The following is a 25,991-nucleotide window of genomic DNA, read 5'->3' as shown; positions in this document are numbered from 1 at the left end:
AAAAAAAAAAAAAAAAGTACTTGATGAGTCTAAAGACATATGTCTTTAGACACCGAGGATACTGAAAAGGATAAAGATAGATTCTAGCCCTGAGAAAGTAGACACATCCTTTAGTGGTGTTAGGTGTTGAGAGAGCTCTGTTGTTTAGAATGGAAAGGGCAGTTGGAATTGGCTTGGGCTAAATTGAAGCCTTACGTATGTGAGGGAAGGCTCACTGGGTAAAGGTGCTTGCTCCCAAGGCTAAAACTCTGATTGAGAGAGAAACTGACTTCTTGTTACTATGGTACATAGTCACCCAGGGCACCGTGCCCCACACCCGGTGGGAGAGAATTGACTTCCTGTCAGTTATTTCCTGGCTTTTGGTGTGTGCCGTGGTGTCTGTATACCTACCTACCCTTCACTCTGTCTTTAGAAATAAACTACAAAGTTGAAAGAAGTAGAAGTATCAAATTAAACAGTATGTATATATCTTTAGTACAAGGATTGTTTTCTAACTTCTAGGGTTAATGAATTGTGGCTAAGACATTTTTTTATAGTAAGTAGCTGAAATGCTGTTATGTATTTAGCATTTTAGTTTTTTCTCTTGTGCAATGCCATATTTACTTAAGTATTAGAATAAAGCATGTTGTTTTAGATTGTTTTGGACAAGGAAATATAAAGCTCTTGGAAGTACTGTCTTTTAAAACAAATCCTAAGTAGATAGAATAGAGAAATGGCTGGTAGACATTGATTGTGCTGTCTTTTTCTCAGGGACGATAGCATAGTCTGGTTTTTCTTTGTACAGTACTAAATAAGGTCCTTATAAAAATTCTAGGTTGAAAGAAAAGGAAAATGAAATTAAGAGAATAGAAGCTATATTAAAAGATACAGAGAGTGATCTTTCCAACAAATCAAAGCTGTTACAGGTAAGTGTGAGTACTTAAAATTAATTAGTAGATGAGTTCTTTGATTGTTCAGGTTGTGGGCTGGTTCTGTCTTTTGAGAAAGTGCTCAGTTTAAGTTCTAGTGTTAAGACTTTTCATAGAAATGCCTTTCTTGATTTTTTTTTAACAGTTTGTTTTGTTTCATATTGACCAAATCCAGGGAATCTAAGGCCTTGTACATGCAAGACAAATGCTCCATCTATACTTACCTACATCACAATTTTTTGATTTTTAAAGTTTTTTTTGAGACAGTGTCTCAGCCTGGCCTTGAACATGCTATGTAACCCTGGCTAGCCTCTAACTTGTGGTCCTCCTCTTGCCTCTGAGCAGGAGTATTGGAATTAAAGGCATGTGAGTCAGCTTGCCCAGCTGCCCTTTACCTGTAGTGAGTTTGTTCATTATGTACTGTATAAGCAATCACAGCTGATGAAGATACCTGGGTATTTAGGGTTGTTCTCTAGTTACAAGTAGACTTCATTAGCTATTGTTGCAAACATATTTTGAATACTATTTGTCTTATACTTTCCTAGAAGTAACATTCTGTGTTAATGATTTAAACAAGTTTACTTTGTTTTCAGAGCAATTAGTAGTTTAAAGAGAAACTCAGTTTGCACTTTCTATGTACTTACTACTCAAAGTAGCCACGGACATTAGCCTGAAGGGGCAGTGAGTCTGTAGCAGCTTGCAGTACCTTGGAGCAGCCTGGTCCATGTTTGTGCTCTAGGTGGAGCCGTTTTTTCTGTCACAAGCCCTCTCTCACTAAGTATGTTCAGTTTTGTTAGGCCACGCTGAAATGCTCCTTGAATGTGTTCTTACTTAAAGCTACACTCTTGCCAACAGGACTGTTTCCCCTTCATGTCCAGCGTTGGCAAAAGGTGTAGACATGATGTCATACCTAAAAAGAAGGATCATTTTAAATGACTTTAGATTGAGAGAAGTTGAGATTTCTTAGTATGTTTAAGTCATGTGTATATTAATTGATCTTTTAATTTTGTTCCACAATTGTTCTTCTGGGATGACTTAAAAAAAGAACCTAACTTTAAGATCTTTTTATATAATATTAAAAATTGAAAACGAATGTTTTGTTATTCTGTGAGGTTTGACTATCTTTGACTCCCGTCCTCTCTTCTAAAATTGAGAGTGTTTATACATTGAAATATAAGCAGTTCCTGTTTTAAGTCACAGGAAGAAAGCACTCTCATTTTGTGATTTTGAACACTTTTGTGTTTCCTTTTAATAAGTAGAATTTTAGTTCATGTAGTTTACCACACTGAGTGATGAGAATAGCGTTCTAACCTTAGGAAGGGAAGCTAACTGCAGTGCTCCACACGGGATTTTATAACAGTAGCAGCAGGCATCTCAGGTTGTCGCTGCCCCTGTCTGGAGTCTGTTTATATTACTAGATGACAGAAGAGCCTGCAACGATGCTGCAGTGTGGTGCTTGAGAACCTTGCCCTGGCAGATGCATGCCACCCTATACTAGAGTTTTAAAGGTGTTGGGTCAGTTTATTCTACTGAAACATACCCCTTCCAAGACTAGAACTAAATAAAGTTACTGTATTTTAATTTAGTGGTGCTTTTTTGGTTTTTCGAGACAGGGTTTCTCTGTTTAACAGCCCTAGCTGTCCTGGAACTAGCTCTTGTAAACCAGGCTGGCCTCAAACTCACAGAGATCCTCCTGCCTCTGCTGCCCGAGTGCTGGGATTAAAGGAGTGCGCTACCACTGCCTGGCTAGTAGTGCTTTTTAATTTGGACTTTTCCATCTTTTTTAAATTGTTACTGTTTTGGCATTTTCCTAGACTGAATGACATTTTAAAACCTTATAGAAAAATAAAAATCTCTGTTTAGGTATTCATGTTTAATTTTTGTTTATAGGAAGTACAAGATGAAAATAAATTATTTAAATCCCAAGTTGAACAGCTTACTCAACAGAACCACCAACAGGTAGGGATTATTCCAAGTCTCACCTTTTCCTATATGGTAGCTGTTTCCAGTTACTCTTGTTTTTACATGTTCATGGAGAGTAAAAGTAATGTTACTATCAGTGTTCCAGCTTGATTATATACATACACATGTGTTCTCTGATCCAAGTCTACTGTATGTGCACGCGTGTGGGAGTGTGCTTTGTATAGTGTTCTAGCTCTATTATATACATATGTGTGCGTGTGTGTTCTGATCAGTGTTCAAGTTCTATTATATTCATGTGTGTACTTGTGTGCTCTGATCAGTGTTCCAACTCCATAATAATGTACACATGTATATGTATGCTCTGGTCAGTATTCCAGCTCAATTATATGTGTGTATGCTCTGATCAGTGTTCCAGCTCTATTATATACATATGTGCGTGTGTGCTCTGATTAGTGTTCTAGCTCTGCTGTATATGTGTATGTGCATGTGTGATCATTGTTTTAACTCTATTATAATATATATGTGTGCATATATGCTTTGATCAGTGGTCCAACTGTTATATACATATATATGTATGTATGTGTGTTCTAATCAGTGTTACAGCTCTACTATAATATACACATATGTGTGTACCCTGACCAATTACAGCTATTATAAACATGTATGTGTGTGCCCTGACCAGTTATAGCTCTAATATATATGTGTGTATATATATACACGCATATATATATATATATATACATACACACACACATATAAAATAATACGTATGTATGTGCCCTGGCCAGCTCTATTATATTTATATCTTTATGTATGTATATATACACACACATGTGTGTACTAATTAATGTCACAGCTCTTATATAAACATGTATGTATGTGTATGCATTGATGAGTGTTCCAGTTCCATTATAATATACACACGTGTGCATGTGTACTCTGGTCAGTGTTCCAGCTTTATTATACTCATGTGTATGCTCTGATCAGTGTTCCAACTCTTGTTATATACACACATGCTAATGTGCCTGCATATGCTCCAGTCTTACAGATGCTTTTCTTAGGAAGTCAGCTAATGTCTAGGCCCAGGTGTGTTGAAATCTAAGTGCACGTCTATCTTTTCTCCTTAAACAAAACATCAATAATTGGAAAGAAACTGATAGATATATAAGATAGATGTTATAAGTAATGGGCTAGCATTAATATGCTCTTTAATATATAATACTGTTTGTTAAGAATAAACATAAGGTATTTTAAGAAGATATACATGATATGCACCTTTTTTTTTCCCAACATTTTGGAGGTTGAACCTAGGGGTCTTGTGCATGCCAGCCAGGCACGTGCACCACCACTGAGAAAGTCCTAAGCCCTTCCTCATGTGTGCCACCCATTGTTCTCTGAACATGCATGGGTAGATCAGAGACAGTCCGAGTCCCCGTTGACAAACTGGGCGGAGTTTGAGAAGACTAGTCAGCATACTGTGTTTCCTTCGCATGTTATATAAAGTCACTTTTTTACTGGATGTGAGAAAAATCAGCTTTTTAAATTTTTGCTGTTGATTTTATTTAGTTTTAGGAGCCAATATGAAAAGTACCTTGGTGCTATACAAAGTAAACCCTTTATGGAATGATAATGAAACTTATCACTCAGTACACCTTATAAGTTTGCATATGCTTTTATTAAAACCTCTTGATTGGGATGCTGGCATAATAGAATATTTAATTTTGTTATGTTCTAGAAAGCTTTATTTTGAACTAATATTTAATTCTTTTAATAGCTTTATTTTGAACTAATATTTAATTCTTTTAATAGGCATCTTTTCCCTCTCAGGAAGAATTACAAACCGTGTAAGTAATGCATTTATTCAAAGTTTGGTGTGTTATACAATGTTGAATTACCTTTAGACAAGGAATTTAATGTAATTTCATGATTGTCTAAATGCTCTGGACTTCTGGCTTGTGGGCAGTTATGCCTTTCTATCTAAAGCGCCTTTTGAGGTATGTCTCCCTTCCAGTTTTGTGGAGGGAGGTGTTTGTGCTTGCTTTCTTACTCTTGTCCTCTGTAGACATTCAGAGAACTAAGATGGGGCGGAGCTGCACTCCGCAGGATTTCCTCAGGTCAACACAGCCCTTAGCTCTTCTGCCTGCTCTTCCTTGGCCCACTCTGGACCCATGGTGCAGACTTTGGGTTTTTATGAAGCTCAGAGTTGTTGGAGTGGTTGCAGTTCTCTTTGAAAGAGGCTTGTTTATTTGTTTGTTGTTTTTAAAATTTTAAAATACTGGAACACTCTTATTGCTCTTTGATTTATCTAAGAGGCTAATAATTGAAAGTCATTTCTGCTTACAGTTTGCTTGAAAATGCTAAATATGAACCATTTTAAGTATATCAATAAATGATAATAGTCTAAATGTTTTCCCATCTTGACTTTTTTGCAAAGTTGCCCATTTAGTAGGCTAGTTGTTAGTTGTTTAACTGAGCTTTGAGTTCAACTGCAGACATTTTCTCTAATGAGCTGATAGTATTTTGGGCTTCAGGAACCATAGCAAGTCCAGTTTCATGCTGTTACTCTGTTTTGTGTACACATGGGTTTATTCTTGTTTATATGTATGTGTGTTTGGCTGCTTGTCTGTCTGTGTTTCATGGAGGTCAGAAGAGGATGTTGGATTCCCTGAAACCTTAGAGTGATTGTGAGTGGCCTGATGTGGGTGCTGGGAACTGAAGCTGTGTCCTCAGCAAGAGCAGCAAGTGCTCTTAACCACTGACCTATCTATCACTCTAGCCCCTATTTTAATTACTGACAGTGGTGCACACTGTAATCCCAGCTATTGGCATGATGAGGCAGGTGGATTACTTGAGCAGTGAGTGTTGGACCGACCTTGGCAACATAGTTAGATTTTGTCTTAGCTCTTCCTCCCTTTCCCTCCCAAAAAACCCCACCCCTAAACCAAAACCAATAGTATTACTTTATTAGTAAGACTTGTTACTGCGACCAAGATACTGGATAGTCCATCATCCTTAGCTCTACTGATGCTGGGCTATAATGGGAGAAGAGGATGTTAAGAACCCCATCTCAGAGGATCTGGACTGGGAACAAGGTAAACTTTTCAGTGGCCACTGCTAGTGATAATCTTTTCCCATATGGGTCTAACAGACCCTTTCAAAATAGCACCACCATGTGGGGCCAAACTCTCATCACATGAGTCTTTTTGAGGAAGTAACTTCATGTCCAAAGTATAACAAACAGCTTTTAAGCTCCAGGACCAAGTTGGTTGTTGGTCAACACTTTAGTCGTCAGAAAGTTGTTTGTAGCCGGGCGGTGGTGGCACACGCCTTTAATCCCAGCACTCGGGAGGCAGAGGCAGGCGGATCTCTGTGAGTTCGAGACCAGCCTGGTCTACAGAGCTAGTTCCAGGACAGGCTCCAAAGCCACAGAGAAACCCTGTCTCAAAAAAAAAAAAAAAAAAAAAGAAAGTTGTTTGTAATTAGATATTCTGCTGCAGTATAACACAAGTAAATTCTGAAATTTTGTCTTTGTTTCTGCATTTCTGGGAAATAAATAACTAAGGCAGGACCAGGAGAACAACAAGCAAAATCAAAACCATGAATCCTAAGATTGGGTAAAAATAGCAGTAGATACCGGGTTACTTTAATATAATGTTGTTGGTTTAATGAGCTAATTAGTCATAACTGATTTCATCGCTTAAAGTAAAATGCTTTTAAAGACTCCTTTGTCTCAAACTCACCCCCAGCCCCCATTAAGACATTTCTACAGCTCAGATGGGTGCAGTTCAGTGCGGGTAACCTTGAGCTTCCGGTCTTCCTGGCTCTGCTACCCAATTGCTGGTATTGCAGGTGCTGCACAGTCACACATGTGGGTCATATGTGGGATTGAACTCAGGGCCTTATGCGTGCTTGGTGCAAGCCCTTTGCTCTTGGGGAGCTACATCTCTAGCTCCAAAAATCAGTTTTGAAATTAAGAATTCATAGGATTGGTTCTTTACTTTACTTTACTTAGATCAGTAACTGATCTAAAATCACATTTTCACAGTATTACCTGTTTTTCTTTTGTATTAAAAATATTGAAACGTAGGTATCTGAATGGTTTTATTGTTTAATATGTAAGTTGTGTTATTGTTTATTTTAGATGTTGTTTATCTAAAATATATTCACATTCTGATTTAGAATTTCAGAAAAGGAAAAAGAATTAACTGATCTTCGCAATGAGTTAGATTCTTTGAAGAATGCTGTTGAACATCAGAGAAAGAAAAACAATGTAAGCTACTATTCATGAACAACAGACTTTTCCATTGTAGAGCGTTAGTGTTGAAACGGCAGAGGTTTTTTTTTTGTGTGTGTCAATTTTTTTTTCCTTTTTAGATGTCTTGATCTTTGTGTGAAAGCCCTTTTGATTTCTTCCTGTCTTTGGAGATGTTACTAGAGCAATCATTTTATTGGAAAACAATTTTAGTAGTAAAACGATGAATTTTCATACCAAAAAATACCAGTATGGAGCTTTTTTTAAAAAAAAAAAAAACCCAAATTGGTTGATTTTTGTATTAAAATCTTTGCTTAGAAAAATAAATCTTTCAAACTTGTTATTTTAAAAACAAAGGTATTTTCTTTTACTTAAACAAGGTTAAACTTTTGTTGTTATTTTTGAGTTTTTTTTTCTGATAGACTAAAAGAATTATTAGTTCAGTCTTTGTAATTCAGCTTGCAAAGCCTACTTTGACTGCTCTTTTTATTTCGAGTGAGAGGCAGTGAAAATATTGGTAATTAAGTTTGCTAGTGGTCTTAGAACTGAATGTATGTCTACTAAAATGGGAATGATTACCAAAAAAAAAAAAAAAGTGCTGTGAGTTCCAGGCCAGCCTGGTCTGCAAGAGCTAGTTCCAGGACAGGCTCCAAAGCAACAGAGAAACCGTGTTTTGAAAACCCAACAACAAAGCAACAACAAAATGGGAATAAGTAGTTTTTTCCGATCATAAGTCCTGGTCCTTTACTGAGCAGACAGGTCCCCTCTTCCCAAAGGCAGTAACTTGTAGCTGTGAGTATTCCTGCTGGAGAAGTGTTCCACATGAGAATATGCTTGCTGATTGTAAGCAGGGTTCTTAGATGATAGGAGAATATCAATAATAAATGTATTTTTAATGTAAGTTAAATCTTTCAAAGTTTGTGTTGAATTGCTAACAAGTTGGCATTTTCTTGTACCCCGAGTTTGTCAAAATTAGGTATGTGACTGCTCTTTGTGTGTTATGTAACGTTAGTCATTAACCTAGCCACAAAATTTGGCATGGATGGTACACTATATTTCTAACATTGTAACTGCTTTATTGCCGGGATTCTGAAATAAGGAGGACACAATAATGGAGTTTAGTTTATTTACCATCGCAACAGCAGCTCTGCAGGTCTGGATTTCAAACCTGTGGACTTTCTAGGGCAGTGAAGGCCAGCAGGGTGCAGCATCAGCCCGCTCCAGTTCTGCCGCTCATTTGTTCCACACATTGGCCAGATTTCTTAACTTTGAGCTGTAGTTTCCCATCTAAAAAATGGGAATAAAAATCTCATAAATTATTATAAGGATTAATGAGAATTTGTTGCCTGCTAAATATGCAGTATTTGGCATCTAAACTTGCAATAAATGATAATTGTTGGCTTTTAACTTTTGTTTATTTCTAATTCTGAAGATGAATTATAGCATATCATTTTTATTTGTGTTTGCTAAGGAAATGCTTTCTTTCAGAGCTTGTGTTTAAATGGCCTCTGTTTCTCCTTAACGGAATGTGTTTTATTGTTTCTCTGCCTCATTTACTTCAGTCATCTGGCTAGTACAGTTGTGTCTGATTGCATGTGGGGTCCATGTTTGACCTTGCCAAGATATAGAACACAGAGGGTTACTTTGCTATTCCTAGGAAGACTGGAAATGTACCAGTTTTGTTTAAAATAGAGTTAGAGGAAAAAAGTGTTATGCGGCAGTTTACAGTCCTGCGGGTGAGGTTGGACTTCACAGAAATTACAGAAGTATTTTCCAGTACTGTGTATTTGGTCTGTCCTTAGCTCTAATGCCTACAATTGTGGTTGGTTTGTTTACCTTCAAATGCTTTCTTCTTTTTCACATTTGTACAGTTAATTGTTCTTAAAAACTGGCATATTTGGTGTTGCATACTAAAACATGAGAAATGGGCATCTTTATTTTCTCATTCAAACTTCTAAACATTACTTTTGTTTTAGCTAATATACACATTTTTCCATTGAAATAATTTTGCAGTAACAAGCATTTAAATGCAGTGCAAAATATTGATGAAGTTAAAGGAGAAATCTTTCAATAATGGATAAACTGAAATCATTCTTTCTAAAAATGATTAGGAGCTTCGGGAGAAAAACTGGGAAGCAATGGAAGCATTGGCATCAACTGAAAAAATGCTGCAGGACAAAGTGAACAAGACTTCCAAGGTTGTAATTAACTCCCAGACACGCCCGTGCACAGAGAGGTCTGCAGCCTGTCTAGATCAGGGCAGAACTTTCCTTTCACTGCACTTTAAACACAGTCTCTCCTTGTCCACATTTGTCATCGTCACCATCTCTGCTTTCATCTGTCTGCTCCTTGAGACCTTACTTCTGCCAGTCTGGTCTGTTGGGCAACCTTGTTGGTATTTTGGTGAGCACAGCTGTAAGTGGTAGAGTCCAGACTCCTGCTGTGTGTGCAGACCTTCCTCCTTCCTTGTCAGATGCTGTGTGCCACTGGTGTAGTTGAGAGAACTTTGATAAAGTCCCTCAATCAGAGAAGTTGATGTGAATGAATGGAACAGACTTAGAAACCTACCATGTGTCTGTGGTGCATAGTAAAGTGGGGTGTCTGGGCATACCAGGAGGATTCAGGCAAGGTAGGAAACAGCAAAATCTTAAATAGTACAGAAAAAGTTCCAATTCCAAGTATTTTACTGGGGATGATTCCTCAGAAGAGAGGGACTTAAAACTCTGTATTTTGAAGTGGCTGGCCAGTTGTGGCCCACATGTCCTGTGAAGTATGGAATATTAGTATGAATGGAGAATTCTCTTGATGAGTATATAAAATACTTCCTACAAAAATGTTCCCTTCATTTCCAAAACAACAAAGGACATTCTTCTTGAGCCTTGTTTGTCCACTAGGGAGAAGCGTCCTAATAGTGGAGTAATAGACAGTGAGACAACCGAGAATGAGTGCAACATGAACACTGAATTTTGAAGCCAGGTTAATTAATGCCCCTATATGATCGCAGATTTGTCCACATTCTGAAAGTGTTGTGTGCCAAGGTATTCTATTGTGTTTTAATTACAAAGTCTTTTGATATTTGAAACAATTTCTTAGTAGCAGCACAATTTTATGATTTGCTAATTTTATATGTATTTATGTTTTTTAGTGCAGCAGATTTATGCTTACTGTGGTACTTAACCTGGTGAAAATTTTCATTCAGTTTTAGGTTGAGAGAGTTTGCAGCTATTACTGCCAGAGGGATTTAGGCCAGAGACTGAGGCTCTAGCCACACAGATGCAGTTTAATTGTGAAGGGTTCCTGTTGTTCAGTCACCTGTCACAAAGGGGACTTTCTAGTATGGGTTTTTCACTATTTAGAGCTAATGTGTTCTTCATGCATTTCCTGCACAAGGCATTGCTGCATCTTCTAATGCACAGAGGGAACTCCAGTATGTGCATGCTGGCTTGATGCTAATGATTTATGGGGAATAGACTCCAGTCTTTCCTTAACAGAATTGAGTCCGTTCACAGCATGGATGTAAAGTGATGCGTGATTTACTAAGTGCCACACATTATGATGTGACTACATAAAGCACCTCTAGTGGTTTTTTTTTTTTTCTTCCCACTTTTATTTATTTACTTTTCATTGGTTTAAATCCGGGATGGGTACAGCATCACACGGATTCTGTGTCCAATGGCTTTTGCAGGAAGGTTGCTTTGGAATTTGGCACGGACCATGCCACTGTTTCCATGGGCCCGAGTTACTTTCCCCCAGATCACTCTGGTTTTGTTTGGTTTGCCTCCAGGTGTCACTGTTTTGTTCTTTGCTTTATACACATAAGCGCATCTCTTGCCCAAGTAGAATTCAGTTTCATCTCGGGCATAAACACCTTCAATTTTAAGGAGAGCCGTGTGCTCTCTCTGGTTCCGGAGACCTCGCTTATAGCCAGCAAAAGTGGTTTTGCACCACAGCCTTCCAGACATACTGTCCTTTAGAAGTCCGGTTCCCAGCAGGCCTCCATAGGCGCCAAGATGGCCGAAAGAGCACCTTTAGTGTTTTTAGGTGCTAGAAATAAAATCAAAATGAAGGATAGCTCACTGTTCTTAGATGTTTATTTATTTATTTATTTTGAAGCAGGCTTTCTTTGTATAGCTGTGGCTGTAGATGTTTAGTTTTCTTTCTTTCTTTTTTCTTTTTTGTTGTTTTGATTGGGTCTCAGTATGAAGTCCATGCTGGCCTGACACTTGAGATCCTTCTGCTTCAGTTTCCCAGGTTTGGAGATTGCAGGCAAACTCTATCATACCAGCTTGTGGTTTTATTGTTATTGAGCTACCATACCTAGCCTAGAGTTACGTTTATAGTAATAAATACTTGTTAGAAACTGTAAATGACAGACTTACATAAAAGATACTTTGTATATTCTGATCAATGGAGGTTCTAAAGAAATAATTCAGTTTCTAAAATTAGATCCTTTTCAAGCATTGAATGGAAATTGCTATTTACAACCATATTTATGTCAAATGAAAACTTTGTAACTAAAACATTCTCTGTAGAATAGTTTGTGTGGTGGCTGTTGATTACAAGCTAATCTTTCTCCCTCTGCGGTTCAAGATGCTTCTATTTCATGTTACCTGTAGTCAGATGAGATCAGTCACCTTAATTATCTCTGAAATAGCAATTGTTTTCTTTAATTGCTATTTCATATACCTTACTTTGTGCAGTTAGGTATATACGTACAAGTTTTTGGACTTTTCTAAATTATTGAAAATACTTGGTAAAACAGCTATTCTAGAACATTACTACTAATCTTCAATAGTACAGCACCTTTTAGTGTGCATAGAATATGAAATTTCTAGTTTCTGTTGTAATAATTTAGGTTAACATTTTCTTAAATTGTCTTAAGTCAGGGACAGATTTCAAAGAGCTGAGAGATGGTTGAGGTGCTGCTTGCTCCCCTCTTGTCATTTCCTGGACTCCAGTAGTGTGTGGAATGATTTTGTTGGCTTTGGTGTACATTTTTATAGGTTTATAGTGTCTTTCTCTTTGTTTGCTTTTGAATCTTACAGAAATAGTTTGAACATTAGATTTGAAGAGATGTGTGTGTGTGTGTGTGTGTGTGTGTGATCAGATTGTTTCCCTAATTTTGACAAACCATGATTCTGAGTTTATAATTGGAGTAAGAGTAAGAATTCAAGAAATTTAGATTAAACATTAGTAATAGTTGAAATTTACTGCCCACTGTGTATCAAAAGTATTCTTATTAATGTTTCTAATTAGCCCCTCCCCTCCCCCATTCTTACTTCCCATCACAATTTATTTTTCCCTTTTGTTTAACAGGACAGGATAGTGTCACTGCTCTTTTCGGTAACCTTTACTAGTCGCTAAGCCTCATTTATTTCTCCCAAGTACATTTGTCTTGGAAAAGTCATCTGTGAGGTTTAGTTGATAGGAAGGGATGTGTGTGAAGTGTTCCTGGAGGGGCAAAGCACTTTATTTCTAATACCAAAGACAATCCATATTGTCAGTTACTGCTTTGGCTTGATGAACTCAAGGTATTATTTAATATTTAGGATGTTTTAGAGATTCTGCAGATTTTGTCTCTAAGGAAGTATGTTTTACTTACTTCCTTAAAGTGACAAAATTATATTTTTTAATATTAAAGTAAGTTTTAAAAATTGACTTTTTTCTTCATTAGAGTTTCAAAGGTCTTAGCTCCTCCCACCCCCTTGAAAAATTGTATAACCATGTAAGTTTGACCCGGTATGTCTTCTCTTTAGGAAAGACAACAACATGTGGAAGCTGTTGAGTTAGAGGCCAAAGAACTTCTCCAAAGATTATTTCCAATGGTGTCTGTCCCTTCTAATTTGGTAAGATGAATCCTGCTTTTTAACATTTAACGTTAATTATGTAGGAAGTTGTCTGTAGCAGCATTTCATTTCTGAGTTTGATTTGTTAGTGTGCTGAACCGCTCAGTGTCCCTGTGACTTACCAGACAGGTGCGCTTCCAAGTAACTTGGCTCAAAGCTCATCTGTCTGTGCCTGAAACTTTTGTTGTATTTTATCAAATTGAATGGCTTTAGATGTGTTTGGAAAAGAGTTTTTTTCTGAATGGAAAACAAAACCAACAATGAAGTGACGACTTCTTAGTTTTAACAGCTGTCCTTTAATGTATTCCCCTACCACCATGATCTTCATCTATTCTTCACTCCAGGTATGAGGGTAACATGGTTCCAGTAGGATAGGAAAGTAGCTTGCTCAGACAGCAGCAAGTATTTGAGGGCAGAGACGATCAGGGAATGTCCCTGAAGTTGCTAAAATAGTGAGATAGGCCTTCTTAAATTTTTAATAAAAAAGTGTAGGCAATGGGATAACAGTCCCAGGACCGACTCACTTTGGGAGTCACTGTGCACACTCGTTTTAATACATGAGTGACTTTAGACTTCCCATTATCAGAGTTCTCAGCCTTCCCGTTGCTGTGTCACCCTTCAGTAAATACAGTTCCTCGTGCTGTGGTGTCCCAGCCATAAAATTATTTCCTTGTTACTTCATAACTATAATTTTGCTACTGCTATGTATTGTAATGTAAATATTTTTTTGAGATAAAGATTTGGCTGAGGGCTTGTTACTTAATGTTGAGAACACATGGCTTAGTACATTTTCTTAGTAAGACATTCTCATCTTGTTTCCTCTGTGTCTGGCAGGTGACTGACTCTACACCTTTCTTCTTTACGGAATTCTCTTAGTCTGCTTACCCTACCTATATTTTCTGTCTGACTATTGGCCAATATTCATGACACAGTGTACAAGAGCATTATCCCACATCATTTCCCCATTTTTTCTGTTCAAAACAAGAACTCTGAATTTAATCTCCTTTGTTTAGCTTTGTTTTCCTGACCATTATCCATAACAACTTATAACCAATACTTGAAACAAACATCCATAATCCATTTTTTTGAGAATGTGCGTGTAGTTTTCTAGACTACTTCCTGCTGATTGGGGGCACTGATAGTCTTATGGGGACCCAAAGGAAGTTTAGGATTTATGATCAAGTCCTGACTGAAGTCTTCTGTGAGGCTGGATCATCTCAGTCAGCAGTCTCGAGGCTGTTCTGAGTGTAGACCTCACAGGAAACTGCAGCAGAGGTGCTCTGAAACGTTGGATCACCTGGGTCATCTGCTCTATCAGATTTCTCAGGGCATCTTCCTTGATCAAACCTGATTTTTCTTAACCCGAAATGAATCCACAACCTCCCATTTCCTGTGGAAACAAAAGCAAAACCTCTTCTCCAAAGTAACATATCTTTTGACTTAAATTTTGAAGTCAAAGTATTTTCAAAATATATAGGTTGTATTAATCCAGCAGCATTTATAATCATGTCTTTTAGCAGCTGTTGCTCCTTCCTCAGCAGTCAAACAATTCAAAAACAATATCATAACATACAGTGTCCCAATTCTCAATGTATTTTCCATCTTTACATGGCTTTTTCTTTTTACTCCATTTCTTTTATTTTTATTTTTTATTTTTTGGTTTTTTGAGACAGGGTTTCTCCGTGTATCTTTGGCTGTCCAGGAATTCATGCTGTAGACCAGGCTGGCTTCGGACTCACAGAGATCTGTCTACCTTTGCCTCCCAAGTGTTGGGATTATAGGTGTGTGCCACCATAACTTGAACTCACAGAGACCTGCCTGCTTCTGCCTCCCAAGTACTGTAATTAAAGCCATGTGTCACCACACCCAACTACTTTATTTCTTTTTAGAATACCTTCTCTGTCCTTTCTTTTCTCTCCCAAACCTACAAATATTTTTAAACATTGTAAACTGTTGAGGTATTTTTCATCTGAATCTATCTTTACTGCATATTTCTATCTTTTTCTGACCACGTGAATCTTTAATCTGCTAAGCAATAGGTTAGGATTAAAGCTGCCTCTTTGGTGGCTAGATTCACCCCACTCCTTACCTTTTTGAGAGTCTAGCTTCATGGTGGAGGTTCTGGTAGGAGCCACATTTATTGCCACAACTCTGTAGAGTTTCTAGTTCCATGCCATCACCAAGAAGCTTGCTGCTTCATATGGTTTATAACACCATTTAAGAGTGGTGGTAGGGCCTCTTAGAAGATCTGCCATGTGATTTTTGCTAATGCTGAGTCAGGAAGGCTTTAAGGAGCCATGCCTCTGCTTGCTGCTAGTAAACAGAGGCTATTGGAGTAAAAATACGAAGAAACTGTGCTTGATTCTGTTCTTGTTTGTCTAGAATCCTTTTTTAAGCTTTCTCCGGCTTTATGTGGAAATTCTTGCTAAATGTTTGGGTGCCTTTTGTAGCATAAAGTTTATGTCCCTCCTGGTCCCATAGCCATCCGGTCCCAAAGAAACAAACAAACAAAGGCTTATATTAACTATAAACTGTTTGACCTGTTAGCTCAGGCTTATTATTAACTAGCTCTTACAACTTAAATTAACTCATAATTCTTGGCTATGTTTAGCATGTGGTTTGGTACCTTTTCTCAGTAAGGCATTCTCATCTTGCTTCCTCAGTGTCTGCCTTTCCTCTTTCCACAATTCTTATGGTCTGTTTGTCCTACCTATAGTTCCTGTCTGGCTTCTAGCCAATCAGAGTTTTATTAAACCAATATGAGAGACAAATCTTTACAGTGTACAAGAGCATTATTCCACAGCAGAGAGCCTCTGTGTTAGATCACTCAGAAGGAGCTCAAGCATCAGAGCATTTTATCAGCAAATATTTTAACACATAGTCCTAAGAGATGAGAATTATTTTATTTAAAAAAATAAATATTAATTTTACATATTTAGTCATTTCCCTAATTTTCATATACATTGCTCATGCTTATCGAATAATAAGATATAAAATATAGAACTCAAATAAGATTAACATGTGATTGGTGTTTTCAGCTGGCTGATTCCCTGCAATTGTACTGCTTTTCACCTTTTTCATTTTTAGCTTAGAAGTGTCCTATTACAGTAGTAACAGGTAGTTTCTGGTAGTTTGGATTTAGCTGACTGAATGTCCAGTGCTAGTGTGTCCTCTGTCCTTTGTATAACTCATAAATTGGCACCCATTAGAGGCTTATCTGATTCAGGGTCAGTATTTCAAAGTGGGTAGTGGGAACTGAGGTCTGTAACATCTGCTTGCCTGGTTTAATGGAGCTTCCTCAGGCTGTCTGTGATGGCCTTTGGTAGCTGCTGTGCCTTGGGCTGTAGCAAGATGGTCCTCATTTATTGCATACAGTTAGAGCTTCAAGAGTGGAATGGCCCCTTCCTCTAGGTGGGTGCAGGGGTGCGCTGTATGAGTAGTAGAACGTTAGCTGCTTTCTCTCTTTAGGGTCTATGTACATGCATCCTACTGTTAATTCACGCAAGGAGGGAAGATTTCTGTTTCCTCTGTAGCTGTGGGGAGGGTGCACAGAACTGAAGAAAGGTCTTTTATTAGACAGATCACCTAGAGGAAGGGGCTACTTATACATTCCATAGCCTTTTCTTCTGTGGCCATAATCTGTTTTTGTTTCTACTTTATGTTTTATTGGTGGATTTACTTATTTGACAATATCTCATCAGCCAAGAATGCTGAAGACCTGCAATTTCTATTCTTCAAAGATTGTAGACATCACTTTTTTTTCTAATTAAAAAGATATTTATGTATATTGGTGTTTTGCCTGCATGTGTATCTGTATGAAGGTGCTGCGCACCTTGGAACTGGAGTTACTGACTGCTGTGAGCTGCCACGTGGGTCCTGGGAATTGAACACAGCCAGGTCTTCTGGTAGAACTACCAGTTCTTAGCCACTGAGCTGTCTCTCCAGCCCCCAGAGTTTTTCTTTTAATATTAATAGACTTATTGTTTGTTATGCTACTACTTGCTCGCAGGTTTGGGGCTATGGTCTTGCCACACATGCAGCTCAGGCTGGCCTTGATTCCTGATCCTTCTGTCTCCAAATCCTGACCTGGGATTATAAGTATGTGCCATCGTGCCTGGTTAAATTCATCTTAATGACATTATTTATTGACATTCAATAAGTAAATCTAAATCACCATCAGACATTACGATATTCTTTGTGTTTTGTTCACATTCTTGTTAAAAGATGAAACTTGCTTCATGTTGTCTGTATTTTAAAATATATATTAAACTTTCCATGTGCTAGTTAAAAGAATTTTGTATTCTAGGTTTTTAAAAGAACTACTTAATTTAGCCAGACATGGTGGCTCACACGTCTAATTTCAGGAAGGAGAGGTAGGCCATCCTGGTCTATATGACAGACTAGCCAGGACTGGATACACAAGAAAACAAAAACAGAATTACCATAAACCTCATTATTATTAGGATAAATTAGCATAACTAGAGTTTTGTTTTTTTTTTTTATTGCTTGCTATTGCCACTGTATAAAATAGATCCAGATAGGGAACTGTTTCATTTTGCTTAATTGATGTTGGATTCCAGTTTGCTACTGTACACTATTGTGGTTTGAGCTTGTATTGTGAGAATGCCATTCTTTTAAATGGATAGTGGCTTTTGACATTGACAGACCATGAAAGCATTGCAGCGTAGGGTAACGTCAGCACCACTCACTTTTCTTATGTAGTTCTTCTAGAATGCCCCTTTTCAGCTACAGAAATGAAAGCTTCATATTACAGAGTTAATAAACATTCTATCTGTTTCCTTTATCAATTAAACTAAACCAAAAATGTAAGAAGAAACTTGATTTTACAATATTAGACACTTGTTATCACTTTTTAAAGTTCTGTTAACAAGCTTCAGAAATTTATATTTTTTTTCTATAGTTTCAGATAATGGCTAAAACAATAATAAATGTATTGTTTTCTTTACTTGACCTATAAACAGAAACCAATTTTTTGTTGGTGTTAAATAAATGTGTATCATCCCCATTATGATTTAAAATGTGCTTCTAATGCATGTTTTGTTTTTTAATTTGAAGGTGAACTTTGGAATACCCTCAAAGAATCTGAAATCCTCTGAACAGAACCCCTTTCGTTAGACTTTGTATTTTTGAATTCTACTTCGTTTTAAGAATTGTTTCACCTGGAAAAGTTTTTGAAAAGCTGCTCATTCTAGATTTTGAGGTTTCTAGAGATTAAGCTCGGCAGCTTTTTGCTCATGCATACTTTTCGGGACAATAGAGCATGACATGAGTTCTGAGCTGAGGTCTGTTGCCGTCGCTTCCAAAATTCAGTGCGAAGAACTTGGTGTGGATAAAAAACATTTCATTTTAGAGTAATGTGTGCGTATTTAATTTTTAGTGAACATTAAATTATTTATTCACTTATTTATTGCTGGCCATGGTGGCATTTGTCTTTAATCGTAGCACTTGGGAGGCAGAGGCAGGAGAATTCTTTGTGAGTTCAAGCTTAGCTAGGCAACATATTGAGGCCCTGTTTCAATTTTTTTCCTTTCTCTCCTTCCCTTTTTCCCTCCCTCCCTCTCTCCTTTGTTATAGTTTCCCTATATAGCCTAGGTTGGCTTGAAACTCACAAGTATCCCAGGTTGGCCTTGAACTCAGTATCTTCCTCTTCGTGCTTTCTAGGCTGTGTAGCTATAGGCATGTGGCATCATTTGGCTTTTAGTGTTTTTTGTTGTTGTTGATGTTTATTTTTAAAAACTGGATTATGTTCAGTCTGTGAAAGTTATATTCTCCTCTGATATATGTATAATGACAGTGTATGTAGCTTTCTTTTATAATGGGTCTGATTTGGTGCTTTTAGATGCTTGAATATTTCTTTTAATAATCAGACTTTTTTGGAAATTGATGACCTGGACCTTTCTCCCCGCAGAGTTACAGTGAATGGTTACGTGGCTTTGAAAAGAAGGCAAAGGCAAGTGTGGCTGGGACGTCGGACGCAGAGACGGTCAAGGTCAGTTCAGGAGATAACAGACTGTGAGGTGGAACAGTCAGACCTTGTTCTCAGTAACGTTGGGTGGTGAAAGGATGAAAAGATTAGTTGGGTAGTGAAAAGAATGTGGTTCCTTCAGTTTTAAAGCCAAATGTTTAATTACTGTTATTTCTTTTTAGTTTAATTTTTGAAAGTAAAGATCAGCTGAGATACATAGCTAGTCTCACTGGCTTCTGAAGCATCCCAGACAACTTCAGCCGCACTCAGAAACTGGCTTCCTTCTTAGCCTTGACCACAGAGAGTGCAGGCCTACTGTGTGGCATGAGCACTGTAGTGTTTATTGATGGGTCTCCTTAGTTGTTCCACTGTATAAAGAGTACATCCTTGCTGTAAATGTCAAGATGGACATCATGTGACCAAAAGGTCATCAGCATGCATTGCTGCTTACGAAGGTTGAAATGTAATATCCTATCATAAGTCATTTCTCCCGATTATTATGTCCTCTGATATTGAAACTAATATGAAGTGTGGCCCTCCTAGTTGTCATTGTTTTTCTCTGCAGGTTTTGGAGCACAGGTTGAAAGAAGCTGATGAGATGCACACACTGTTGCAGCTAGAGTGTGAAAAGTACAAGTCCGTCCTCGCAGAAACGGTAGGGAATGACTTGAATTACATTTTGATTTTATGTGTAAGTTGTTAATGTATTTCTCCTGGCCTGTGTGATTTTATCTTGACATTAGAATATGAATTTTTCAGACTAATTCTGCTTTTGTCTACAGGAAGGGATCTTACAGAAGCTGCAGCGAAGTGTGGAACAAGAAGAAAGTAAATGGAAGGTTAAAGCTGACGAGTCACGGAGGACGATTAAGCAGGTATTTAAGGACAAGCTTAGAGCAGCTGTGCCGAGCAGTGGGGTCCCCACTAGTGTCCTCTGGGATCTGTGATATATCAGCTATGCCTTACACCATGGTGGGGTAGGGAATCATGTGAAGCAGCCCTGGCTGATTCTGATTCTTCTGTGTGAAAACCACTCACTGGAGTGACCAACAGGCGGGGTAGCAGGCACAGTATCTTGAAAGTGATGGTACCACACATGACAACAAAGTCAAGAAGCCCAGATTCAGAATTAGTCTTCAAATAGTGCTCTATCCATAGCATATAGTATTTAAGAAAAGACTGAGTCATTCTTCTGTTTGTGTTTTGTTTTTTTCTTGGTAGTCTTATCTTTTCTGCTATTTTCACGGGTGTAGTGAAGAAACAAATGCATGAGGTACCTTGCATGTGCAAGCTGCAAGCAGGCTGTAGGTTGTTCTCTCTAGCTTTGGAGCCTGTGCTGGAACTAGCCTGCTCTACAGAGTGAATTTCAGGAGGCTCAAGAATTACAGAAAAACCAAAACACACCTTTGGGGATTAGATATAGCGATTAGCTATTAATGTTAACAAAATTAAGTGATTCTAGCTGGCTCTTAATACAGGATCATATAAATAGGTAGGTTCTGAGCATTATTGAAATGAAGTTGTATGTGAGTGAGGCTCTTATTTTTAAGAACAGTTCAGTATGGGGTACATTTTGAAACCTGTAAGTGGGGTTGGCGAAAGGTTCGTAGGTAAAGGCAGCTGCCAAACCTGACAACCTGCTTCCATCCTCAGGACCCCTATGGAAGGAGAGAACTGATTCCTGCAAGTTGTCCTCTGACCTCAGATGCACAGTGCCTTATATTTGCCCCTTCCCCAAATAAAATAAGTAAAAATTTAAAAAGCAAAACTAAAAAAACTCTAAGCTAGGATTTCTACCCTGTGATCTAGGATAGAACATTTGTAGACGATATCATGTCCCAGTTCAGAATATGGACACCTGTGTGAGAGTGGGAGCCTGTGCAATCCACTCTTGTGGTGAGAGTGGGGTGCCTCTGTCCCCAGTGGCTCTCTTACGCTGTCTCATGTTTCAGATGCAATCCTCCTTTACGTCCTCAGAGCAAGAGCTGGAGCGACTAAGAAGAGAAAACCAAGATATGGAAAATGTATGTTATTTGATAGTTATACTTGTAACCTGTGAACCCATTTTTATCTTTTTGGGTTGCCCAACTATCTATTTTAAGGCTACTTTTATATCTAATGATATAATTATGTTTTTATTCTCTTGAGTAGTTTGAGTTAATATAGTTTTAAATTCCTGAGTACCCTAACCTCCCATTATGGGAAAAATCATGGAAGGAAATGTGAATGTATTGACTTCCTTGCTCTGTGTGACAGCTGAGAAGAGAACGAGAGCACTTGGAAATGGAGCTAGAGAAGGCAGAGGCTGAACGGTCAACTTACGTGACAGAGGTCAGAGAGGTACGTGTGACAGAAGTTCTTTAAAGTGCTTTTCAATTCAAATTAAGTAGAGACAGAGTGTTTTATTTCCGTTTAAGTTGTGTAGAAGAGCTTCCAGGTAGCTACCAAGTATGGGTCGTCATGGCGATCAATCTTAAACTTTAAACTTCATTGCAGCTGAAAGATCTGTTGACTGAGCTGCAGAGAAAGCTTGATGACTCATATTCTGAAGCAGTAAGACAGAATGAGGAGCTTAACTTGGTAAGCAGCTGGCCTTCCTCTGAGCGCCGGTGGGCTCTGGAGACACGCGTGCTGGGGTGGTGACCCCACCAGACTCCTGGCTAACACCTTTAGCTTGGCACTTCTGTTCAGTGGGAGCCAGCCTTCCTCTTCTGATGTCTCTGAAGATGGTTCTTCTTTTCTTAGCTCCTAATTATGGCATGTTTGGCTTTCAGCTATATTTCAAAGTTTCCTGCCTTTTCTAATTTCTCAAACAATGTGTTACTTTTTGGTGAATAAAGAAACAAAAGATTGGAGGAGTAGCAAGGATTATTTTCTCAAGCTGTCACAGGTAACTGGGCTTCCTAAGTGTCTGACCTATAGGAAGCTTGTGAAAGTTTACAGATATGTGTTCTTCGTTCAAGGGAGTGACCTAAGCTTCTAACTAGTTGTTTCAAAAGTAAATTTCAGAACTTTTAAAAGTAATTTATTTGTTCTTTCTGTTTGTTCTTTTGAGACAGGGTCTATTTATTATGTAGACTGATCTTGTACTCACAGTAATCCTTCTGTCTCAGTCTTTTAGCTGGGATTACAGATATGAGCCAGTATTCATTATCAGTATATTGTCTAGCACATAATAACCTAAAATGACTGACTGATTCCCTCCTTCCCTTCTTTTTCTTTCTTGTGGTTCTAGGAATTAAACCTAGGACCTCATGTATAATAGTCAGGCATTCTATCTCTGAAGTATATCCTCAGCCCCTCCCCCCTTTTTATTTTGATAAAGGGTCTTGCTAAATTGTCTAAGGTAGCTGAGAGATTTTAATAGTCCAGGTCATCTCACCCTCCCAAGAGGTGGGGACTGTGCTACCAGGCCTAGCTGCAGCTCAGTATTTTAAGACATGAAGTTCTTTGCATTCCTGTTGTTAAAGTTTTGGGGATTTGTACCGATTGTTGACATGTTGAGCTGTTAGGTGGAAACAGCTGTCTTGTTCTGTTTTATAGCTAATCATTGTATCTTCCTGTGATGTAAAATTTTAGGAAGAATCTAGTAGGTTTCTCTTCACTCTAGATTGTTTCATTGAGCTCTGCACAGGTTCAAGGAGAACCTCCACCTCATTTACTCCCATTCCTGGGTGCTCTTTGTCACCCACCGCAGTTATGTTAGGGAATGCGTTTCTTTTTACGGTTAAAAGTTTTTAAGTTAACGCTTAATACTATGTTTCAGCATAGCATCTTCATACTTACCTCTCACCGTTCTCTTCCTCCCTACCCTTCCCTGTCTTCCCTTGTTTCCTCTACCTGGTTGTTTGCTCCTAATTGGCATTCTTGGCCACATAATCCAGACTAGCCTTGAACTGGCAGCACTCTGCCTGCCCCCGCTTGCAGAGCATTGTGATTTACTGAGACTTACAGGTGTGCACCGTGGCGCCCAAGATGCATGCCAGTGATTTATTAGTTTCTAAGAGTTGTATGAGAAGTAAATACAGAGTACTATGTATATGTGTATGTATGTGTATAGTGGGTGCACCCACACACCCCTATTTTTAAAATTTGATTCACTTACGAAACCCTTGTTTTAATTAGACCCATTTCCATTGCAATATAAGACTAGTTTTGTGCATGTATTTGCTGTATTTTACAACCTGCCAGGCCTGTGGTATGCCGCCGTGGTAAGCCTATAATGTGGTTTAGAAGGTTCCTTCTGCTATTAGGAGACCATTTTAAGTGATTGTAATAGTTGCCTTATTTTAAAATAAAATGAGTTTGCTTGGCCATATAAACATTGTTGTGTTCGTGTGCCAAACGGTGACCTTCTCTGCCAAAGAGACTGAGCTCTCAGTTAAGTAAGAAAAGCAAATAGCTTTAGGCATTCAAATTTGGTTCCCCAAATAAATTGTCCAAGTGGAAATTCCTCATTCCATTTTAAATGTCAGTGTATTTGTTTGCTTGTTACTTACTTGTTATTCTTGTTTAGTCTCCAGAGGTGTTTGGAAAGTCATGCCTGTGGCTTGGAGGCAAAATCAGTAATTTTTTTTCTTTCCATTTTTTGGGACAGGATTTCTGTGTAGCCCTGGGTGTCCTAGAACTCACTCTGTAGACCAGGGTGGCCTCAAACTCAGAGATCTGTCTGCTTCTGCCTCCCAAATGCTGGAATTAAAGGTATACGTCACCATGCCTGGCATTAACTTTTGAGGCAATATGGATGATTTCCTTTCTATTGAATTAGCACAGTTGTGAGAGAAGAGTTAAAGTCAGTATATGGGTGCTGAGCATCAAACCAAGGTCCTCTCTAAGAGCAGCATGTTCTCTTAAACACAGCTAACTCTTCAGTACCCCAACTGACTTTTGTATTTGGAGTTTTTCATCGGGCCACTGGCTCTCCAGCAAATGACACAGAGACTCACTATTATTTATGAAAGCTCAGCTATAGCTTAGGGTTGTTCCTAGCTCTTAGAACTTAAATTAACCCATTTCTGTTTTTCTACATCCTTCTATGTGGCTTGTGGCTCTTACCTCTCCTCCTGTACATCCTGCTTCCTCTGCCTCTGGCTGGTGACTCCGCCCTGCTTCTCCCCAGTGTCATCTATCCCCTGAAAATCCTGCCTAGCTATTCTATTGGCCATTCAGCTTTTTATTAAATCAATCTGAGCGGCACATCTTTACAGTGTACAAAAAGATTATTTCACAGCATTTCCCTCTTTTTGTCTAAATAAAAAGGAAAGATTTTTAACTCTAATGTACTAAAACTATATACAATAAGAATAATTATCAGACCGGGTGGCACTTTAATCCCAACACTTGGGAGGCAGAGGCAGGTGGATCTCTGTGAGTTCGAGGTCAGCCTGGCCTGCAAAGCGAGTTCCAGGTCATACAGAGCTGTTACACTGAGAAACCCTATTTTTAAAAACAACAACAAAGAAAACAAAACAAAAAATGAATAAATAAATAAATAGAAAAGAAAGGTATTAGCTTTAACAAATGAAACTATATACAATAAGAACAATTATCAAGTAAGAATTACATTTACAATGTCTAGTCCATTTGTATCTGACATATTAGAAGAAAATAATGCCATTATTTATTCTATCTTGATGAGCCCAAAACTCTGTACCTAATTTACCTTGTGTCAAATTAAGGAAACTATACTATTACTACATAGACTCTCCAAATCCTGGAAAGACTTGGGCAGTGCGAGCCACTTTCAAAACTAAGAAACAACAGAGACAGACACCTCAAGGTGACTAAGAACAGCTGGACAGTCACAAGATTTCTCAGCAGTGCTGGGGAATCCATCTTGGCCTACAGGCCTAGAATATCTGACAGACTTTTCTGTGAAGCAGGAATTTTGAAGGACTGTCACACCATGTTTTGCCAGAGTTCAGCTGCATTCCTGTGTGTCCTGCAGAATGTCTGGCAGACTTTTCTATGAAACAGGACATTTCACGGACTGACCTGCCTTATCTTAGCAAAGCTCCAAAGTTTTTTTCCTTTGTATATTGATTTTACAGTTTGGACAGCATACGGTCAGCAGTTAGGACAAGTGCAGTTTCTTGCCCAAATGGCTAGCCTTGCCACATTGAAAGCAAACTCCATGTGGAGTTTCTTTGATGCCTACCATCTTCTCTGGAGTAAATCGGTGCTACCATGAGCAGACCTGTCTCATTGCCATAAAAAGCCCTATTTTAACCAAACATTTTAAATGCCATGTTTTGCCAGTCTTTGAAGTGTTTGAAGACCATCTATCTAAAATATATCTCTGTTTGACCTTGAAAACATACCTGACATGACTACAAGTTATAGATGGCTAACTACTAACCTGTAGTTTCTTATTATCCTAAATAGTTTGTAATAATAACTTTCAGTGAATAGAAATTTGCATTACATTGTTAAGTGAGCTGCATAGGTACAGTGCCCTAAACAAGACCAGAAATGTATTTGCAGTCTGTTCTAACAAAAGTAACTTTTAAAAAAACCTTTAACTTTATTTCATGCGCATTGGTATAACGATGTCAGATTCTCTGGAACTGGAGTTATAGACAGCTGCTAGCCACCATGTGGGTGCTGGGAATTGAACCCAGGTCCTCTGGAGGAGCAATCAGTGCTCTTGACCACTGAGCCATCTCACCAGCCCCCCAGAATAACTTTAAATTTGTATTAATATACCAAAACCTTTATCGATGTAAGATATTTGAGACTAGTGGGTGTTCAAAAGTAGACTCAGCAATCCATCCTTTTATCCCATCCTATCTATATCATATCTATATTTTATCCCTATTCTATCTATATTATATTTTATCCCCCATCCTATCTATATCATATTTATATTTTATCCCCATCCTATCTATATCATATCTATATTTTATCTTGATCCTATCTATATCATATTTCTATTTTATCCCCCATCATATCTATATCATATTTATATTTTATCCCCCATCATATCTATATCATATCTATATTTTATCCCGATCCTATCTATATCATATTTCTATTTTATCCCCCATCCTATCTATATCATATTTATATTTTATCCC

General features: G+C 38.1%; 1 protein-coding gene and 1 pseudogene across 10 annotated transcripts in view; one reads left to right on the top strand and one right to left on the bottom strand.

Annotated features, from left to right (window-relative positions):
• The window catches only part of Ktn1 (kinectin 1), a 78,740-nt gene that overhangs the window by 43,700 nt on the left and 9,049 nt on the right, over nucleotides 1–25,991 (top strand). For 2 of the 10 annotated variants that reach the window (XM_013355210.2, XM_005371325.3), the window contains 12 exons: nucleotides 815–905; nucleotides 2,799–2,867; nucleotides 4,641–4,675; nucleotides 7,011–7,101; nucleotides 9,195–9,281; nucleotides 12,840–12,929; nucleotides 18,859–18,939; nucleotides 19,481–19,570; nucleotides 19,698–19,790; nucleotides 20,868–20,939; nucleotides 21,172–21,255; nucleotides 21,412–21,495. In XM_013355210.2, the coding sequence (XP_013210664.1) occupies nucleotides 815–905; nucleotides 2,799–2,867; nucleotides 4,641–4,675; nucleotides 7,011–7,101; nucleotides 9,195–9,281; nucleotides 12,840–12,929; nucleotides 18,859–18,939; nucleotides 19,481–19,570; nucleotides 19,698–19,790; nucleotides 20,868–20,939; nucleotides 21,172–21,255; nucleotides 21,412–21,495 (967 nt within the window). Of the gene's footprint in view, nucleotides 1–814; nucleotides 906–2,798; nucleotides 2,868–4,640; nucleotides 4,676–7,010; nucleotides 7,102–9,194; nucleotides 9,282–12,839; nucleotides 12,930–18,858; nucleotides 18,940–19,480; nucleotides 19,572–19,697; nucleotides 19,791–20,867; nucleotides 20,940–21,171; nucleotides 21,256–21,411; nucleotides 21,496–25,991 lie in introns of all 10 variants that reach the window. The other 8 variants (XM_013355213.1, XM_013355211.1, XM_026778094.1 and 5 more) reach the window with 6 other exon arrangements.
• On the bottom strand, nucleotides 10,684–11,120 carry LOC101998399 (annotated as a pseudogene).

The sequence above is a fragment of the Microtus ochrogaster genome, unplaced genomic scaffold (assembly GCF_000317375.1).
Source record: "Microtus ochrogaster isolate Prairie Vole_2 unplaced genomic scaffold, MicOch1.0 UNK105, whole genome shotgun sequence".
Classification (NCBI taxonomy): domain Eukaryota; kingdom Metazoa; phylum Chordata; class Mammalia; order Rodentia; family Cricetidae; genus Microtus; species Microtus ochrogaster.
This window is presented reverse-complemented; position numbering and strand designations above follow the sequence as displayed.